Genomic DNA, 21,035 nt, shown 5'->3' on the forward strand with positions numbered 1-21,035 from the left:
TGAGCCACAGGGAAGCTCCAGCAGTCTTGGCTGAGAAATCCCACGGACAGAGGAGCCTGGCAGGCTGCAGTCCGTGTGGGTTGCAAAAAAAAAAAAAGCCAGACAGGACGCTTAACGACTCAGGGACATCTGAAAGATGGGTGGGTTAACTAAAAGAGGTGGTTAAAGACGATTGGCTGAGTAACGCAAGAGCTGAGGGGCGCATTTCGGGGGTGGAGGGGAATGGGGTGCACGAGCCAAGCTCTCTGTGAGTCCCCCCTCGGTGTCAGCCAGAGACAGCGTTGCCCTCTGCTCAGTCGCTCAGGCGTGTCTGACTCTCTGCGACCCCATGGACTACAGCCCACCAGGCTCCTCTGTCCATGGGATTCTCCAGGCAAGAATCCTGGAGTGGGTCGCCATGCCCTCCTCCAGGGGGTCTTCCCAGCGCAGAGATGAAACCGACGTCTCCTCCATCGGCAAGTGGCCTTTTTGTTTGTTTCTTTTTTACCACTGGCGCTGCCAGGATCAGACCCTGCCTTTAAGGGACCTGGTCTGGTGACTGATGGGTGGCCCGCTCGGTGACCGTGCCCGCTGGAGACCCCCAGGGATCCTACGAGGGAATGTTGGTGAGGCGGGCAGGCCGGACACACTGGTGGTCAAGTTACATCCTTTTGGCCTATGGTCGTGCCCACCCACGCACCCCAGAGGCGTGAAAAGGGCAGATGTGAGCCCGTGATGCGTGCAGACAGTCCTGCTGGGCAGTAGGCAGGCCGTCATCTGCTGAGTGAGTAAATGAACGGACTGCGCCTGGAGGGTGGGGCCAGGCCCTGGCAAATTCTAGCCTGGAAACCCTTGTGCACGCTCAGTTGCTTTGCTCGTCTCCAACTCTCTGCGACCCCGTGGACCGCAGCCCCCCAGCCTCCCCAGTCCGTGGGATTCTCGAGGCAAGGGTACTGCCGTGGGTCACCATTTCCTCCTGCAGGGGATCTTCCCCACCCGGGGCTCGAAGCTGCGGCTCTTAGGTCTCCGGCACTAGCAGGCGGGCTCTTTGACCCTCGCGCGCCTGCTTGTTCGCGTTTGGAGCGGTGAAGAGACGGGTTGCGTGTCCGTCAGTCGTATTCCACCTCTCGCGTTTAATGTGTGTGTTTTTTTAACTGCAGAGAGTCCCAACAGGAAAAGGAGAGTGAGGCGGATAAGGCCCGCACGGGCCGGCGCGCCTCGCTTCCGCGGACGTTAGCTGCCGTCAGCCTCCAGCTGGGGGTCTCGCTCGGGCGTGTCCTTGGCTCGCGGGCCTGGTCGTGGGTGTGGGACCCCTGAGTCCCGCCTGCATTAGGCGGACTGCAGCAAGGGCTCTTGGGGTGGGGTGGGGGGCTCGGGTACCCCCCTCCCCGCGGGCGGGTGTTCAGACCCCTCTGGTTAGAAGGGAAAGTTTCTTCTAGGGAACCTGTTGTCCCGAGGGACCGCGCCCCCCACGCGCCCCCGGGGCTGGCTTTGCACGTCACTTGTCACTGGGGGCCCAGCCCGGCTGCGACCAGGTGCCCTCGGGGGGAGGACCGCGCCCCCTGGCTTTCCTGGGGGTCCCCTCTGTCGGTCGCCTCCAGCCCCGGGGCGCCCCAGGCCCCTCTCCGAGTCCCCGCGACGCTCCCCCACCAAGCACTCCCAGCCCGCGTAGCCTTCCGCTCCCGGGTTGGGGGCGCGCATGTCCTGGGTCCAGGGCACCCACTACAGACGCGCGCGGAGACTGCCTGCTTTCCGCCTCCTTTAATAATCGTTGCCCCGCGAGACACCTCTTCTCTGGGAATCACCCCGGCCGGGCTCGCGCTGTGAGCTCGCGGCGGGGCGCCCCTCAGGGTGGGGCCCGGGTCCCCAGGACCACGTGCAGCAGGCCTCCCGCGCGCGCCGCCCGCACGTCCTGGAAGCCGAGCCGCTGCAGGAGGCGCCGGTACTGCCCGGGGCTCCGGGGGCGCCGGCCCACCCCCCGGGTCCGCAGCCCGGGGGGCCTCCGCGCCGCCCCGCTGGCCTCCTCCTCCTCCTCCTCCGCGGGCGCCAGTTCGGCCAGCAGGAGGCCAGCGCCTGGGGAGACAGACACGGAGATAAGGGGAAGGGACCGGCAGGCGTCCCAGGACCCAGCCCGCGGGTGCCCTCGGGGCTCCCCGCCGGAGGACTTCCCTGTGGGGCAGGTGGGAGGAATTCTGTCCGCAGGCCCAGAGCCGCAGCCTCTGCGATGCCCGGAGCTGCGCTGTGCTCAGTCCCTCAGTCGTGTCGGACTCTGCGACCCCGTGGACTGTAGCCCACCAGGCTCCTCCGTCCGTGGGATTCTCCAGGCAGGAATACTGGAGTGGGTAGCCTTTCCCTTCTCCAGGGGATCTTCCCAACTCAGGGATCGAACCTGTATCTCCCGCATTGCGGGCAGATTCTTTAGCCACCAGGGGGAGCCCACGAGACCCCCATTCGCATACTGCTGCTGGAAAGCTCAGAAATGAATGAGGATGACTGCGAGTCAGCCGTGTCCCGGGCAGACGGTAAACTGGGCCCCGGACCCCGAGCCGGATGGGTGGGGAGGCTGACTGTGAAACACTCATTTCGTTTCTTTGTTTCTTTTTTGAATCGGAAATTGTCTTTAAGTGTGAAGACAGAAAAGTGCACGGAGAAAAGGCAAGTCCAGGGTCTCACCTGGTTTGCAGCTGCCGGAGATCCGGCTCAGGAGCCCGTGCAGTCGGTCGTCGGGCCAGTCGTGCAGGAGGCTGCAGAAAATGTATAGGTCTGCGGGCGGGAGGCTGTCGCTGGAAAGGTCACCTGGTTTAAACACAGACGGGGTGGAGGCGTTAGCTGCGGCCAGCGTCCTACACACAGATGTAACACACAGAGACACAGCGACACACAGACACACAATTACACACACACACAGCGACACACAGACACACAGACACAGCTACACACAATTATACACAGACACACAGCGACACACAGACACAGTGACACACAGACAGACAGCTACACACACAATTATATACAGACACACAGCGACACAGATGTAACACACAGATACAGCGACACACAACTACACACAGACACAGCGACAGACACACAGCGACACAGACACACAGCTACACAGCTACACACAGCTACACACAGACACACACAGACACACAGACACACACAGCGACACAGACACACAGCTACATACAAACACACAGCTACACACAGCTACATACAGACACAGAGACACACAGCGACACACAGACACAGCTACACATAGTGACACACAGACACACACAGCTATACACACAATTATACAGAGACACACAACTACACACAGCTACACATACAATTATACAGAGACACACACCGCTACACACACACACAGCTATACACACAATCACACACACACACAGCTACACACAGCTACACACACAGTTATACACAGACACGCAGTGACACACAGACACACGCAGCTACACACACATGCAGACAGAAACGTAGATGTACACAGGCCGCAGAGAGACAGAGACGCACCCTGACGCACACTCACGCGGAAGCATGCATGTGTACACACACACGCGCACACTCAACACCCCGGTGGCCCAGACAGCAAGGACTCCACCCCTGGTGCAGGAGGCGCGGGTGCAATCCCTGGGTCGGGAAGCTCGCCTGGAGGAGGGCCTGGCAACCCCCTCCACCGTTCCTGCCCGGGGAGTCCCCATGGGCAGGGGCGCCTGGGGGGCTAGTCCACGCGGTCTCGGAGTGAACAGCTAACGCTTTTTCACTTTACACACACAGACACGACGACACACGGGAAAATGCATGTCTAGACACGCAGACCCACGGCACATACGTGTTTAGACACACACAGACCACACATGCAAGCATAGACACACACACACTCAGGCACGCACACTCACACACTCAGATACAGAGACACAGATGGAGGCACAAACACACACTCACAGAAACAGGCACACACTCACAGGCACGCACACTCAAATACACACTCAGATACAGAGACACATATGGAGGCACAAAGACACACTCACAGAAACACATGCACACACTCACAGGCACGCACACTCAGATAATACCCACTCAGATACAGAGACACAGATGCAGGACACACACAGACCGCATACGTGTGCGCGCTCAGTCGTGCCCAGCTCTCTGACACCCCATGGACTGTGGCCCGCCAAACTCCTCTGTCTGCTGGATTTCCCAGGAAAGAACACCGGAGCGGGTGCCACCTCCTCCTCCAGGGGATCTTCCCGACCCAGGGACGGACCCACATCTCCGGCTTCGGCAGGCTGGCTCCTTACCACTGCGCCACCGGGGAAGCCCCACTCACCCCATACAGGAGACAGACAAGGCCGCCCAAAGACGGACAGCAGGCAGGCAAGGACGCCGCACTGACCTGGCACAAAGTGGACCCGCTCTGACAGCTGTGCGTCGGTCTGGAAGTCCCCGGCAAGCTTGATGACCTCTGGGAGGTCAAACACGGTCACCTGCAGACGCGGGTACTCCTGGACAAGCTTGTGGGCCAGGGCGCCTGTGCAGCCTGTGGGAAGACACGTGGACTCTGGGCCATCCTGGCCTGTCTCCAGAGGTGCAGCTCTGGCAGGGCCAAATCAGCACGCTCGGACGTGACCTGAGGCTGTGCCCTCAAGGGAGGTCAGCCAGTGGGGAGACCTCTGCTGTCTCAAGCTCAGGGCCTTGGGGAGTGGTGCTGGAGCAAGCGCTGGCCCAAGCCAGGTGAGCAGGGTGGACAGAGATCCATGGGGAACCCTTAGAGCACAGTTCTAGAGAGTTATACTCTTTCCTTCTCCGTTCTGTTGCGGGAGTGCAGATGTGATGGCTGGTGCCACAGCAGCCACTCTGGAGGAGAGCTCTGCAGAGGACGGGAAAATGCAAGCTGGCAGCTCAGGAGCCCTCCTAGGACCCCAATCCCACCACACCCCTTGGGAAGGCATCTGCTCCTCCTCCGTCCCATGTCCTGGGGAAGCACTGGCTGGGAGGGGTGGAGGATGTGCGTGTGTGTGTGTGCGTGTGTGTGCGTGTGTGTGTGTGTGGCATAATTAGACCTCGTGAGATGGCAGCAGACAGGTTCCACGGTCCCCTCCTCTGCTTGGCAGCCCCCAGGAAGGGTCTGATAAACTCTACGAGGGTCCCGAGCCATCCCTGGGACCTCCTAGCACTTGGGAATATCACCCCAAGCCCCGCATCCACCCAGGATGCACGTAGATGCTTGTGTGGTTTGTAGAGATAAACCCATTTTCCAAGTCTTATTAGTAGGTAGAGCATATTAGTCTCTCAGTCGTGTCCGGTTCCGCAGCCCCATAGACTTGTAGCCCCGCCAGGCTCCTCTGTCCCTGGGGATTCCCCAGGCAAGAACACTGGAGCGGGTTGCCATTCCCTTCTCCAGGAGATCTTCCCGACGTAGGGATTGAACTTGGGTCTCCTGCCTTGCAGGCGGATTCTTTCCCATCTGAACCACTGGGTTAGCCTATCTGCAGGTACGGCATCTGCAGCTTCCGACAAGAGAAGGGACGCTCGCACCCGTTCCCCTGACTCCTGTCGGGCGAAGGGACGTACCTCCCAGGTGGCAGGCGGAGGTGAATGGGGACAGATCAAAGGCCGTGGCCACGTGCTGGGCGGTCAGCTTGCTGAGGCCGTGCGAGGCCCTCATGAACTGCAGGGTCGCCTCTGTGCTCCACTTGTGGGGGCCCTGAAACAGAACAGGATCTCAGGAGAGACCCACCGGGGGCCCAGGCGGTCCTGCACCCGGGATGACGTTCTGGGTGGCATCTCTTGAGGGCAGGGGACATCAAGGGCTTCCCTGGTGGATCAGACGGTAAAGAGTCCACGTGCCGTGCAGGAGACCTGGGCTCCACCTCTGGGTCGGGAAGATCCCGTGGAAGAGGGCATGGCAACCCACTCCAGTATCCTTGCCTGGAGCATCCCATGTGCAGAGGAGCCTGGCGGGCGACAGTCCATGGGGTCACAAACAGTCAGACACGACCAAGGGACTAAACAGGGGGGGCTTGGTAGGCAGATGGGGAGGGGCCCGGGGGACACAGCAAGGGAGGGAGGGGAGGACAAGAAGACGTCCATCGAGGAGCCAGGAACTGCGTCCTCACCGGACACTAAACCCAGCTTCGCCGCGATCTCAGACATCCAGCTGCTACAACCATAGGAAATAAATGTCCTTCGTTTCTAAGTGGAAAGAAGCTGAGAGTCGCTGAGTCTTGCCCAGCTCTTTGTGACCCGTGGACTATACAGTCTGTGGGATTCTCCAGGCCAGAGTAGTGGACTGGGTTGCCACGCCCTCCTCCAGGGGACCGTCTTCAGCCAGGGATCGAACCCCGGTTTCCCACGTTGCAGGCAGATTCTTTACCATCTGAGGCACCAGGGAAGCAACTTGCTCAGTCGTGTCCGACTCTTTGCAACCCCGTGGATAGTCCATGGGATTCTCCAGGCCAGAATACTGGAGTGGGTTGCCATTTCCTCCTCCAGGGGATCTCCGCAACCCAGGGATCAAACCCAAGTCTCTGGCATTGCAGGCGGCTTCTTCACCAGCTGAGCCACTAGGGAAGCCCCACCCGCACCCCCGCCCAGACCCACTGAACACCCAACAAGGCTGTCTCTGGAGGGTCAGGAGCCAGGAGGCAGGGCAGGGAGGGATTTGCGGACCCCGAGCTCACAAGGCACTGTCTCTGCGCAATCTAAACTCACGAAGGAAATGGGGGGCATTGGCTTGCGGCAGCCCCTTCATGGAAACACCCTCTTCGGCAGCTGTGGGCGGCTGGGTGCCCCCCACGCCGTCCCTAAGAGCCCGCATCCACAGCCTCCCACTGGGATAACGGGTTCTGATGGTCCCCGGGTCTGGGATGCTTTCGGCGCCCGTGGCCAGTCCCTCAGCGGCAGAGACGGCATGTGAGAAGCAGCATCGGGTTCTGGGGTACCTGCAGCAGCGGCTCTGGGGTCCACGCTGCCCCCTCCCGCACGGCCCGGCCCAGGTGCGTGAAGGCGCCCCAGATGGGCCCGTCGTGGTAGGCGGCCAGGCCGTGGAGAGACTGCTCGCCGTCCGACGCCAGGTGCAGGCTGGCCGTCTCCGTGTTGCTGTAACCTGAAAGGATGGGGCGTCGTGGGACCCCCATAAGGGCTGCCCGGAACATCAGAGAGACGGGGAGGGGAGCGGGGGCAGCCGCCGCTCGGGTTCCCGGCGGGGTTAGCGCAAGCATCGTCCGGCCGACAGCGTGACGCCCTCGTGCGCGCCTGACTCTCTGCAACCCCATGGACTGCAGCCCGCCGGGCTCCTCTATCCATGGGACTCTCCAAGCCAGAATACTGCAGTGGGTTGCCACTTCCTCCTCCAGGGGATCTTCCCGACTCAGGGGCCGAACCCGCGTCTCTTGCACTGGCAGGCAGGTTCTTCTCCACGGAGCCCCCTGGGAAGCCCGTCTATGTATCAGCCTGTCTGTTTAGTATCTGTCCATCACCTCCATCTCTCTCTCGCGTCTGTTAACCATCTATCTGTCCGTGTATATACGTATCATCTCCCTGTTTGTTCAGCAGCTGTCATCTGTGTGTGAATAAATCTATGTACCTATCATCTGTCACCTCAGCTCATCTATTGTTTATCCATCGACACATCTGTTGCCTATCCATCAATCCCTCCATGTATCGCCCATTTATCCATCATCTATCTGTCTACCCTGGAGAAGGAAATGGCGACCTGTTCCAGTGTTCTTGCCTGGGAAATCCCGTGGACGGAGAAGCCTGGTGGGCTACAGGCCGTGGGGTCGCACAGAGTCGGACACGACTGAGCGACCTCACTTTCCCTTTTCACTTTATCGGTCTACCTGACTGTCGTCTCTGTTATCAGTTTTTATCTCTTAATCTCTCAGTGTGTCTACTATCTGTTTATCCGCCTGTCCGTCCGTCCGTCAGCCTGTATTTATCATCCGTCTGTCTTCCTGTCACCCATCCATCCCCTTATCCTATTTTCTGTTTATCTGTCGATCTGCCCTCTGCTTCTTCATCAGCTGTCTGCCTGGGGAGCTTTCTGCCAACTCTCAATTCATCCATCTGCTTGCCATTCACACGTCTATACATTCACCTATGAATCGGTCACGCTGCCTATCATTTACCCATCCACCCATCTATCTGCTGGGCTCCCCGGGGCCTCAGCAGTCAACAGTCTTGTGGCCGCTGCAGGAGACACAGAAGACGCAAGTTTGATCCCTGGGTGGGCAAGATCCCCTGGAGGAGGGAATGGCAGCCCACTCCAGTCTTCTTGCCTGGAGAACCCCGGGGACAGAGGAGCCTGGCGGGCTACAGTCCGTGGGGTCTCAAAAAAGCTGGCCGAGACTGCAGCGCCTGAGCAAGCGGCATGCATCTGTTACCTGTTTGCCCACCCGTGAATCCATCCATCCATCCATCCAAGTATCATGCCACTATCAGGCAGCCTCTAGGCATGCACCTCACCTGTCTGCCTACCTGAACAGGTAAGTAAGGACACGCAGGTATCTATGCTGCGCACACGCACACACCCTACGAGTGGTTTCCTTGGAGAACCTTGGCTGATACAGCCCCTCTGAGTCCGTCAGGAAGTCTCTCTCTTGAACACCACACACATACACACACACACACCCCCCTGGTTCCTCCTAAACATCACACACACACACACACACACACACCTGTTTCCTCCTAGACATCACACACACACACACACACACACACACCTTTCCTCCTAAACATCACACACAGACACACACACCTGTTTCCTCCTAACATCACACACACACAAACTGTTAACTCCTAAACATCACACACACACCTTTCCAACATCACACACACACAGAGCTGTTTCCTCCTAAACATCTCTCTCACACACACCTGTTTCCTTCTAAACATCACGCACACACACACCTTTCCTCCTAAACATCATGTACACACACACACACCTTTCCAACATCACACACACACACACAGAGCTGTTTCCTCCTAAACATCTCTCTCACACACACACCTTTCCTCCTAAACATCACACACACACACCCCTCTTTCCTCTTTGCCCCGCCCCGCTCCCCACCTCTGGGAACCGCCCCGCGCCCGGGACACAGGGCCGGCAGGTCTGCCCATCTCTGCTCAGGAGCCACCGTCACTTGGCGGCCGGGTCCTGCCTGCGGAGCCGCCGCGACGACACCCGGGAAGCCCCCTCACCTCTGTCCGACTTGTCCAGCAACCCCAGGGCTGCACAGACGTCAAGCAGGCGCGCGGTGCCGCCCACCGAGGCGTCGATTTCACGGGCGACGTCCGTGGCCGACAGGGGTCCTCGGTCTTTCAGTACATCGAACACTTGGAGCTTGCAGGCTGTGAGCAGGACCTGACCGTGAAGGAGGGCCACAGTCAGGCTACGACGTGTCTGACCCATCGCTTGTGACCCCCATGGACGGCGGCGAGGCGTGGGGAAGGGGCCTGGGACTCTCAGAAACACCCCGCCCATCAGGGAGCCTTCTTCCGCAGGGGAGAGTTGGCTTCAGGCTCCAGCTTGCACAAGGCTTGCTCCAGGGAAGAACAAGTCGGTGAGGGTTAAGCAGCAAAGCTCTCTCGGCAGAGAAAACCCAGCGTGCCACAGTCAAGGGGCGCGTGGTAGCTCCCCACGGTGCCCACGTCGAGACCACAAGCCCTGGGACCTTGAGGTGAGGCTGTGTGTGGACTTGGGCGCTCTCTGCAAGACGCACACTGTCCACGCCGCTCACCACACAGCTCACGGGACAGCCTAACCTCCCCGCGGCTCTCGTGACAAAGGGGCCTTCCCCGGACACGTGGGGGACAGGGTGGGGTGAGCCCTGTCAGCCTCAGACACGCACACGGACCCCGCCCCAGCCCTGCCAGCCGTGTTCAAACACGATGACGCTCACGTCCTGACCCCCAGAATGTGCGAACAAGGCCTTCCGTGGAAATAAAATGTTTTCGTAGACGTGATGGAGTGAAGGTCTGAGATGAGGTCCTCCTGGGTGGGGGTGGCACTAAACCCCGTGACGGGGTCTTTATAAGACGCGGAAGAGGACAGACACGGACGCAGAGGAGAAGCCACGTGGAGGCGGAGGCGGAGACGGGAGGGAGGCGGCCACCAGCCCAGGGACGGACGCCCGGAGCCCCCAGAAGCCGGAAGAGGCGGGGAGGACCCTCGCCTGGAGCCTCTGCAGGGAGCCCAGCCCTGAGACCCCTTGACCTCAGCCGTCTGGTCCCCAGGGCTGGGGTGGCGGGTGTGTGCTGGCTGCCTGTGGTTTGAAGCGCCTCCGTGCTGGGGGTCAGCTGACTGCGAATGCACACAGGTACCTTGGATGCTTTGAAGCCGTCCATCAGCTCCAGGAGGCCCGCGGGGAGCCCGGGCTGGCTGTCCGTCACCCCGTTCAGGTCCGCCTCCTGGGTGCGGGGAGCCTGCGGCCGCGCCCCGCCAGCCTGCACGCCCCCGCTGGCCCGAGCGGGGTCAGAGCCGCCTCCCTTGCTGTCGCTGAGATCCTCGAACGTGTCGACAGCTGGGATGGAGTCGTGCTGGACCGGCCGCGGGGTGCCGGGGGCCCGGGGTGCGTGGTACAGGCGCGCCAGCTCCTTGCAGAAGCGGTTCAGCGGGAAGCCCACCACGTTGAGGAAGTCGCCGCGCACGTACTCCACCAACATCCCACCCAGCGCCTGGATCCCGTAGCCGCCGGCCTTGTCCCTGCACGGCGGGAAGCAGAGAAGAGGTGGACACGGTGATGCTGAGCTTTGCTGGCTGCGCACACCCGGCCGGCTCTGGGCAGCTGTGTGCCGGGGGTGGCCGGCTCCAGGACCAGCCCCCAGGAGCATCCGTTGGTCCCGCCCCCAGGACGGGATGAAGGCTCCATGGCGGCTTCTGGGGGTGCGCGAGGGGGCACCTGCCCCCACACCAGGCCTGGGTCTCCTGAGGGGTGAGCTTTGCCCACAAGAGACTGGGGCCCCCCAGTGGGGTTTTCCCGCATGCCTGAGCCTCGATAGGAGGACTCCTCGCGGGGGTCCACAGCCCGGGTCTTCCTGGAAACCTCTGCTGAGACCTCCTTACAGGGGAAAAGGGGTCCATCCTTTTCTGTCCACCCTGACTGAGCCCCCAGCCGTTCTCAACTCTAACCACCACCCCCCCCCCCCACAGACCAGGGTGCACAGAACGGCCGGAGCTGGGATTTGGGGTGTGGGGGGTTTCCTTGTGCCAAAGAGTTTCCCAGGGGGCACTAGTCGTAAAGAATCAGCCTGCAATGCAGGGGACACGGGTTCGATCCCCAGGTTGGGAAGGTTTCCTGGAGAAGGGTCTGGCAACCCACTCCAGTGTTCTTGCCTGGAGAACCCCATGGACAGAGGAGCCTGGTGGGCTACAGTCCGTGGGGTTGCAGAGAGTCGGGCATGACTGAGTGACTATCACGGACACTGGGTGGGGAGACCAGCCCCACGGCAGCATCTGCCCTGACCCGCCCAACCCACAGCGCTGCCCTTTGCTGGGGGAGACGGCAGTGGTGTCAGGACGGGAGGGCGGGGTAAGACATCCTTCCATCCTTCCTAAGCACGCTCCCCTGGGCCCATGGCAGGCACAGGCCCCCAACGCAGGCACAGCCCTGGCACAGCAGGCACAGCCCAGGCCCCCATGGCAGGCACAGCCCTGGCCTGTCTCCTGCCCACGGCGGGCATTCAGCACCGCGGTTCCGGACAGAGACTGGGTTCAGCACCGTGGTTCCGGACAGAGACTGGGTTCAGCACCGCGGTTGCGGACAGAGACTCACATGGGCTCCCCGCTGTCGATGTATTCCCACAGCAGCTCCTCCGACAGCTCCGAGAACTTCACCGTGGTCTCCTCGTAGAACTCGGACACCTCAGTGTCCAGCTGACCGTCTGCAAGGAAGTGTGCGCTGTGGTGAGGGGACGCAGCCGCTGCCCCTGGGGGCCCGTGGGTCTAACCCTTTGAGCCCAGGAGGAGGCAAGCCTGATGCTGAAGCTGAAGCTCCAGTGCTTTGGCCACCTCATGAGATGAACTGACTCACTGGAAAAGACCCTGATGCTGGGAAAGACTGAAGGCGGGAGGAGAAGGGGACGACAGGACGAGATGGCTGGATGGCATCACTGACTCAATGGACATGGGTTTGAGCAAGCTACGGGAGTTGCTGATGGACAGGGAGGCCTGGCGTGCTGCAGTCCATGGGGTCGCAGAGAGTCAGACATGACTGAGCGAGTGGACAGCAACAAAGCCTGAGCTTTGCATGTGCTCCACACACACACACACACACACACAGGATCATTAATACGGGACAAAGCCTGAGCTTTGCATGTGCTACACACACACACACACAGGACCATTGATACGGGATAAAGCCTGAGCTTTGCATGTGCTCCACACACACACACACACACACACAGGACCATTGATACGGGATAAAGGATCGCCCACTGTGGACAGGGGAACAGAGACAGAATAAAAGAGAAAGTGAAGTGAAAGTGAAGTCGCTCAGTCGTGTCCGACTCTTTCCGACCCTGTGGACCGCAGCTCTCCAGGCTCCTCTGTCCATGGGATTCTCCAGGCAAGAATGCTGGAGTGGGGTGCTATTTCCTCCTCCAGGGGAATCCTCCCCACCCAGTGACTGAACCTGGGTCTCCTGCACTGCAGGGAGATCCTTTACCATCTGAGCCGCCAGGGAAGCCGATAGAACATTTATGGACTGGAGTTATCATTATGACAGGGTAATTCTGGGATCTTCATGAGGCTTTCAGCTGCAGGGTTGGAAATGCCCCATGCACGTAGCATGCTGGGCACACAGAGGGGCCCCTTGTGAGAAATCTCCACACCAGGCGTCCCGGGGTCAACGAGTGTGTGCGTGCAAGGTCGGTGTCTCAGTCGTGTCCGACCCTTTCTGATCCCAGGCTCCTCCGTCCCTGAGATTCTCCGGGCAAGAGCACTGGAGTGGGCTGCCATTCCCTTCTCCAGGGGATCTTCCTGACCCAGGGATCGAACTCCCGTCTCTCGTGTCTCCTGCACTGGCAGGCGGGTTCCTTACTGCTGAGCCACCTGGGAAGCCCCCAGCAGGCTCCACGCTGCTCCTTGAACGTCACGCCCACCTAGAACCTCAGAACAGGACTGTGTATGGAAACAGGGTCTCTGCAGACGTGATGAAGTGAAGGGTCCGAGGTAAGGTTCCCCCTGGATGAGGATGGCCCTAAATCCCACGACAGGGTCCTTCCTGGGGCTAAAATCCCTTTTAAGCAGCTTTAAAAGTTATTCCTCAGGCTTTCTGTGCTTTAAAAAAAATAAACAATCTTTTCATCACGGTATGTCTTAATGCCTGCCAATGGGAGCCAAACTTCTCCCCCGTTCAGACCAGAGAGCTCAAAGGCAGGCTCTGGGTGGGTCATGTTGGACGAGGCGGAATGTCCCCCGCACCCTACATGGGGTCCACTGGGTGCTCACGATGAACCCCCATATTTCCACGTGGGACCCCAAAGTTCCCAGGCTAGCTGGGAGGGCGGGCCCACGTGGTAGCAAAGACAGGGACGCCCCAGGGCGCCCGGGTCCTCCCCCCAGGAGCCCCGGCTGCTCCGACGGTGGCCCTGACTCCCAGGGGAGGTGGGGGATGCGGGCCGTCCAGGTACCTCTGGTGCAGCAGTGGACGATGGCCACGCCCGTGAACACGCTGTGCTCCTTCCCGCTGAGCCTGCAACACACGGCCGGGCCAGATGCGTGAGTGTCTGGAGTGTCTCTGGAAAGCAGGGCGACCCCTGCCCCGCAGACGAGGCCTCTGTCCACCCACCGCCCCACCCCCCTCCCCGCTCATCAACCCCGCTGCGCGATCGCCAAGGAAACCGTCTCAGGGGGACCGTGAAGCTTCCCCGCGAGACTGTGGTCACTGCACTGAGGGGCTGGGGGGGTGGTCAGGCCATCTCACGGGACCACGTGGACCCTGACGGGAGCGGCCGGCGGGGCACGGAGGACCCAGATCCTGGCCACTCTGGGCCGCCCCTTTCCCGGGTCCCTGTGTAGTCCTGGGCCTGGACACTCAGCATGACCGAGCCAGGAGGAGACCCTGAGTGTGGGGGTGGTATGGGGAGTCGGAGCCCGGTTAAGAGTCGAGGTCGGTTCAAGGGCGTGGCCCGGTCCTCTGACCTGAACCAGGAGGGGCTGTCTATGGGAGACAGCGGATATGATGCCCGTGGCAGACACGGGGACGTGATGGGTAGTGGGTGGGTGGACAGGCGGCTGATGAGCGGATGCTGACGGTGAGTGGGCAGATGGCGAGCGGCCCAGCCTCTGTCCCACGCGTCCCCGGAGGCCCGCCGGGACCCACCCACCTCAACAGCATGCGGTAGGCGTCCTGCTTGTCCACCGGCTTCTCCAGGATCAGCCCCCCGACCGCCTGCGAGAGGAACGCCACGGAGAGTTGCTTCTGCTCCGCAAGCTGCTCTGCGCCAGCTGCACTCTGCACCGGTTCAGACTCACGTATTTTTTTTTTCTTTAATTTAGGTGAGATTCGTATAATGTGGCACTCACCATGTTAAATGAGACCACTTGGTACATTTCCACTGTTGGGTGAGGGTCGCTATCCAGCTCCCCAAGCCTCCATCATCTGGAGCACCCCATCCCCACAAGCTGCTCTCCCCACCTCGCTCCCCAGCCCCTGGCAACTGCTGATCCGATTCCTTCCTCAGTGGATTTCCCTATTCTGGATATTTCATACAAATACAGTAATATGCACCCGTCTGCGTCCTGATTCTCTCACTGAGCGCTGTGTGCTCGAGGTCCATCCACATTGTAGCCTGTGTTGGGGCTTCCCTCCTTTGATGACCGCGTCATATTCCACTGTGTGGCTGGACCCCATGCTGCTTATCCATCCATCCACGTATCATTCTATCCATCCAACCACCTACCCATCCATGCATCATCCATCCATCCACCCATCATCTATCCACCCATCCATCTAGCCACCCATCCATCAGTCCATCCAACCATCTACCCAACCATCCATCCATGCATCTTCTATCCATCTATCCATCCACCCATCCATCCATCTATCCATCAAACCATCTGTCTAGCCACCCATCCATCAGTCCATCCAACCATCTACCCAACCATCCATCCATGCATCTTCTATCCATCTATCCATCCACCCATCCATCCATCTATCCATCCAACCATCTGTCTAGCCACCCATCCATCAGTCCATCCAACCATCTACCCAACCATCCATCCATGCATCTTCTATCCATCTATCCATCCATCCATTATCCACCCATCCAACCAACCATCTACACATTCATCCACCATCCATCTATCCATCCATCAACCATCCATCCATCCATCATCCATCCACTCATCCATTTATCCATCCAACCATCTACCCAACCATCCATCCATGCATCTTCTATCCATCTATCCATCCACCCATCCATCCATCTATCGATCCAACCATCTGTCTAGCCAACCATCTATCAGTCCATCCAACCATCTACCCAACCATCCATCCATGCATCTTCTATCCATCTATCCATCCACCCATCCATCCATCCATCCAACCATCTACACAACCATCTACCCATTCATCCACCATCCGTCCATCCACCCATCCATCAACCATCCATCCATCCATCATCCATCCACTTATCCATTTATCCATCCAACCATCTACCCAACCATCAATCCATGCATCTTCTATCCATCTACCATCCACCCATCCATCCATCTATCCATCCAACCTTCTACTCATCATTCATCCACCCATCCATCCACTCATCCTTCCATCCATCATCAATCCATCATCTGTTCATCATCCATCCAACCATCCATTTATCCATCCAACCATCTCCCCAACTATGCATCCATCTATCCATCCATCCATTATCTAACCATCCATCCATCCACCCATCAACTCAACCATCCATCCATCTATCCATCCACCCAACCACCCATCATTTACCCATCCAACCATCTGTCCATCTATCTGTCCATCTATCCATTCAGTCATCCACCCATCCCTCCAACCATCTACCCAAACATCCATCCATCATCCACCCACCCATCCATCAACCATCCATCCATTCATCCTTCCATCCACCCAACCATCCACCCATCCATCATCCATCCAACCATCAACCCAACCATCCATCCATCCATCTATCCACCCATCCATCAACCATCCATCCATTCATCCATCATCCATCCAACCACCAACCCAACCATCCATCTGTCCATCATCCGTCCATCCATCATCCACCGACATACTCCTCCAGGGACACTGCTGCTATGAACAGCTCAGCAACAAGGCCCAGCATCCCTGGGCAATGCTCCCCATCAGGCCAGCCGGGGTCTCAGACAGACAGCCATGCCCAGCGAGACAGAGCTGCTCTACGGGTCACTGTGATGACCCGTCCGAAGGCCCGACTCTCGGCGGCCAAAACCCCTATCTCGGGGAGATTCCTTTTCCCCAGGTCCTGACCCCCCAGCCCTGAGAACAGGACATTATTCGATAATAGGATCTTTGCAGATGTAACAAAATCTACCAGTAGGTCGTACTGGAGGCAGGCGCATCATAATCCGTGATGGATGGTGTTCTCGTAACAGGAGAGACACAGAGCAGAGGCCACGTGGAGACGGAGGCAGAGACGGGAGGGAGGCGGCCACCACCCCAGGGACGCCCAGGAATTTGGAAAAAAAAGCATCAGCAGCCGGGACAGAGAGAGGCCTGGGGCGGATTCTCCCCCAGGCCTCACAGAAAGAACCCGCCTTCCCGAGGCCTGGATTCAGCCGCCAGTGACACAGAAAGCCGGAAAGCAGGCTCACCACGATGGTGTCGGCTCCGATGACCACGTCCGGGGCCCGCAGGTCCTTCTGCAAGAAACGCAGACTCAGCTTTAGGCAGGACGAGCCTGTACGCCTTACACGTTTTCACGTCACGACGCGCGGCACCCAGCATCACAGCTTAGTTAAGGATCCAGTCCTGCTTTAGAGAGCGAGCCTGGAGTGTCCTCAAGCCACCGATCAAGGGAGACAGTGGAAGAGAAAGTTAGCCACTCAGTCGTGTCTGACTCTTTGCGACCCCGCGGACTGTAGCCCGCCAGGCTCCTCTGTCCATGGGATTCTCCAGGCAGGAATCCTGGAGTGGGTTGCCATGTCCCTTCTCCAAGGGATGTTTCCCACCCAGGGATCAAACCTGCGTCTCCAGCATAGGTATGTGGGTTCTTTACCACTGAGCTACCACGGGGGCCCCACTTATATATTAGTATATATAATTGTGACTTCCCAGGAGGCTGAGATGGTAAAGAACCTGCTTGCAATGCAGGAGACCTGGGTTCAATCCCTGGGTGGGGAAGATCCCCTGGAGGAGGAAATGGCAACCCACTCTAGTATCCTTGCCTAGGACTTTCATATATAATAATATATATTTTATTACTTATAATTATTATAAGTAATAGGAAGCTACATTGATTCTATGTCATAAATGACACTGTTATATTAATTAGCACATTTTATAGTAACAGAGATAAGCTATATAAATTCTATATTAAAGTGGTACTTTTATATTATTATAGTGTATATAATTTCCTATGTATGCTATATAGCATTATATATACTATACATGAAAGTATATAGTATACGACACTATATATTTTCTATATTAGAGAATAACACCTCATAATAGATGAGGTGTACTAATTCTACATCATTAAGTGATATGGTTATGTTAATTGCAATTGGATATTCCATACTAACACTTACAGCAATAAAGAGAATATGTTATTCCCATAAGTGATGCTGCTATATTAAATACCATAGTATCTTAAACAGTAACAGTAATGTATTAGCAACACTGCTTCTATATCATAAACGATGCTGTTATATACTATAATCGGTTATACAGTAATAGTAATAAACTACTTATATTATTTTCTATATCATGATGCTGTTATACTAAATACCATGATATATTAAATAGTAACAGTGCATCACGTCTCCATCCTAAATAATGCTGTTATATTAAATAGTAACTGCAATATATAAACTACACTGTTTCTATATCATCAATGACGCTGTTATATAATAAGCTGCTGCTAAGTCGCTTCAGTCGTGTCCAACTCTGTGTGACCCCATAGACGGCAGCTCACCAGGCTCCCCCGTCCCTGGGATTCTCCAGGCAAGAACACTGGAGTGGGTTGCCATTGCCTTCTCCAGTGCATGAAAGTGAAAAGTGAAAGTGAAGTCGCTCAGTCGTGCCCGACTCTTAGCGACCCCATGGACTGCAGCCCACCAGGCTCCTCCGTTCCTGGGATTTTCCAGGCAAGAGCACTGGAGTGGGGTGCCATCGCCTTCTCCGGTAAATGCCACAGTATATAGTATATTCTATGGTAATTTAGTGTTAAAGCTGCATTAATTCTAGATCATGCTCAGTCGCGTTCAAGTCTCTGCGACCCCAGGGGCTGTAGCCCGCCAGGCTCCTCTGTCCATGGGATTCTCCAGGCGAGAAGACTGGAGTGGGTTGCCATTTCCTCCTCCAGTATTCTATCCAGAACCCAGGGGATTCTGTATCATCAATGATGCTGTTTTATTAGTCACAGTAGCACACGGCATGGGAACAGCTCGGAACAGACTAGGCACATCAGTGCTTTGTCCTGAGTGGCGCTCTGATGTGAACTGCAACAGCACCTTGCCTACTAGCAAAGTGACGGACAACGCTGTATAAACGATACCATCGCGCGAATCACACGTGGCCACAACACAGGGGCACTCAGTCGCAGAGAAGCTACACCTACTGCCTGCTGCGAAGGGCACCGATTTACAACAGGTGTGAGTGAAACCTGAGGACAGCCCGCCGGCAGGAGACCCAGGAAAGGAGCCCTCGCCTGGTGCATCCGGTCGGCCACCTCCAGCGCCTTCTGCTTGGCCGTTTCCACGGCGTACGCGTGCGGGGCGGCGAACGAGCCCTTGTGCAGCTTCTCCTTGAACCTGGACGGGACCACCTCGAACCTGAGGCCCTGGAACAGGAGAGAAGACGGGTTTGGGTGGGGGGAGCCCCAGGATGCTGACAGTGGGCAGGAACTGAGAGTCCCTGCCCAGCCCCCCTTCCCTGACTATGGACACTGACCAAGGGCCGACGCCGGCTGCGGCGCGAGTGTGACCGGTGTGTGTGTGGAGCGGGGGCGGGCGGCGGCTCGGGGACCCTGGTGGGAAGACCTCTGTGCACGCAGAGGCCAGCAGGGCACTATTGATTGGGGTGCAGCCCCGAGGGGTCAGAGGGCTCCTGGAGAGTCCCAAAGGTCGGCATTTCGCCCTTACAGCGATCAGACTACTGAGACGGCAGCACGTGCAGGGAAGGCCACAAATACGGCGGCTGCGTGTGTGTGGGAACAACTAGGCTGCTCTGACTTGGTGCCCGACACAGGCGACCCGGCAGTGCCTGCGGAAGGCGGGTCACGGACACCGCTGCCTCCAGAGTGGGGGCTGGGGGTCTTGACCACACAGGGTCAAACTCCCCCTCCCGCACTCCCCACGTGGGGACCTCTGTGAGCAGCCTCTGCTTCTTACTTTTCTGCACCCCAGCCCCCTCCCCACCTCCATCGTGGACCTCCCGGACCCCCAGTTAACCCCTGGGTCACACTATGAGACACCCCCCACCTCCGGTTCTGTACCCTCGCTGGGAGGTACATATAGCGCTTCTCATTCTGTGCCTTTCCCCGCCCATCCCAGCTCACGCCCCCCCAGCCCAGCTCACGCCCCCCCAGCCCAGCTCACGCCCCCCCCAGCCCAGCTCACGCCCCCCGCCCAGCCCAGCTCATGCCCCCCCAGCCCAGCTCACGCCCCCCCCAGCCCAGCTCACGTCCCCCGCCCAGCCCAGCTCACGCCCCCCCCAGCCCAGCTCGCGCCCCCCACCCAGGCAAGAATTTCTGGCTCTATCTGTTCCCCTAGCTGGTATCCCCGCTTCTCTGCCCCCCCCCCCAGATAGGGCCACCCCGTGCAGACCAAGCCCTGTCCAGGGTCTCTGTCCCCTTCCCCGCCGCCCCTCACCCCCCACAACAACACCTGGACGAATCCAGCTCAGGCACACAGACCTGACCTTGGCCTGGCAACCCCACACCCCCTGGCCAGCAGATCGCCAGGTCACTGAGCCCTGGCTGGAAGACCCTGGCCCTCCCCCGATCACGGACACCATAGATCTGGACCCTGGTCACTAGGGTCCTACCCTCTGGCCACCGCAGGCCCCAGTGCTGCACCCGGATACCCAGTCACTTAGGCCCCCAGCCCTGCAGATTCCTGACCCCCACGCCCTGCTCACCAGACCCTCAGTCACAAGGCCTCTGTCCTGAGACCCTGCATCTTTGACCCCGTCAGTCGGTCCCACTGCTGACCCCGGGCCTGCAAACACCCACCCTCTCTTACATCCGCCCCCCGAAGTCAGTAGGATCCTCAATAACTAAGCAGTGGCCCTGCAGACCCACCAAGGCGCCCCGCCCACGAAGCCTAGGTCATCAGGACCCTCGGGCACTCGTCTCCGACCTCCGGACACTGGCCAAAGCCCTCCCCTAACTACTAAGACGCCCCCAGTTTCTAGGCCCCGGACCCGCAACTCTGGGGCCCATCCGGGAGGCCCGGGTCACGGCGCCGGGGGTCCCGAGGCCTCGGGTCACTAGGCCCGGGCCCGCAGGCCCTGCCCGCCCCAGACCCCGGCCCCGGCCACTCACAGCATTGCTGAGGATCTCCCGGCGGCGCGGGGAGGAGCTGGCCAACACCACGCGCTTGTGCTGCAGCTTCCCGATCACCGGGCGCAGCAGCATGGCGCCACGCGCCCGCGCCGGGAGACCAGCGCCGGGAGACCCGCGCGGCGAGCGCGCGGCCACCCGGCCCAGGCCCCGCCCCGCAATGCCCCGCCCCATTCTAGGCCCGTCCCCGGTCGCTGGAGCCACGCCCAGGCCTCATCACCAATGAAACCCCGCCTCGGCCCGCACAGGCCCCGCCCCAGGCCCCTGCCCACCGTGAAGACCCGCCCCATCCGTCGGAGCCACGCCCAAGCCTTGCCGCC

General features: G+C 58.9%; 1 protein-coding gene and 1 long non-coding RNA gene across 10 annotated transcripts; one reads left to right on the plus strand and one right to left on the minus strand.

Annotated features, from left to right (window-relative positions):
* Positions 1-1,725: 1,725 nt before the first annotated feature.
* Positions 1,726-20,832, minus strand: LOC105611964 (acetylserotonin O-methyltransferase like). Of its 9 annotated transcripts, none has more exons than XM_060408571.1 (13): positions 20,698-20,832; positions 18,862-18,993; positions 16,805-16,852; positions 14,320-14,384; positions 13,624-13,685; positions 11,766-11,874; positions 10,315-10,696; positions 9,193-9,355; positions 6,930-7,093; positions 5,560-5,692; positions 4,382-4,525; positions 2,653-2,775; positions 1,726-2,052 (listed from the first exon to the last, which is right to left on the minus strand). In XM_060408571.1, the coding sequence occupies exons 1-13, from the start codon at positions 20,788-20,790 to the stop codon at positions 1,826-1,828; spliced, it is 1,845 nt and encodes a 614-aa protein (XP_060264554.1). In that variant the 5' UTR covers positions 20,791-20,832; the 3' UTR covers positions 1,726-1,825. The 9 variants fall into 9 exon arrangements, with proteins under 9 accessions (XP_060264554.1, XP_060264552.1, XP_060264550.1 ...); XM_060408569.1 differs by having other exon boundaries at positions 14,320-14,447; XM_060408567.1 differs by having other exon boundaries at positions 14,320-14,480.
* Positions 14,381-17,978, plus strand: LOC121818231 (uncharacterized). The gene is made up of 2 exons (XR_006058306.2): positions 14,381-14,491; positions 16,586-17,978. It is a non-coding gene; the product is annotated as an uncharacterized LOC121818231 (long non-coding RNA).
* Positions 20,833-21,035: the final 203 nt, after the last annotated feature.

Source organism: Ovis aries, chromosome Y (assembly GCF_016772045.2).
Source record: "Ovis aries strain OAR_USU_Benz2616 breed Rambouillet chromosome Y, ARS-UI_Ramb_v3.0, whole genome shotgun sequence".
Lineage (NCBI taxonomy): Eukaryota > Metazoa > Chordata > Mammalia > Artiodactyla > Bovidae > Ovis > Ovis aries.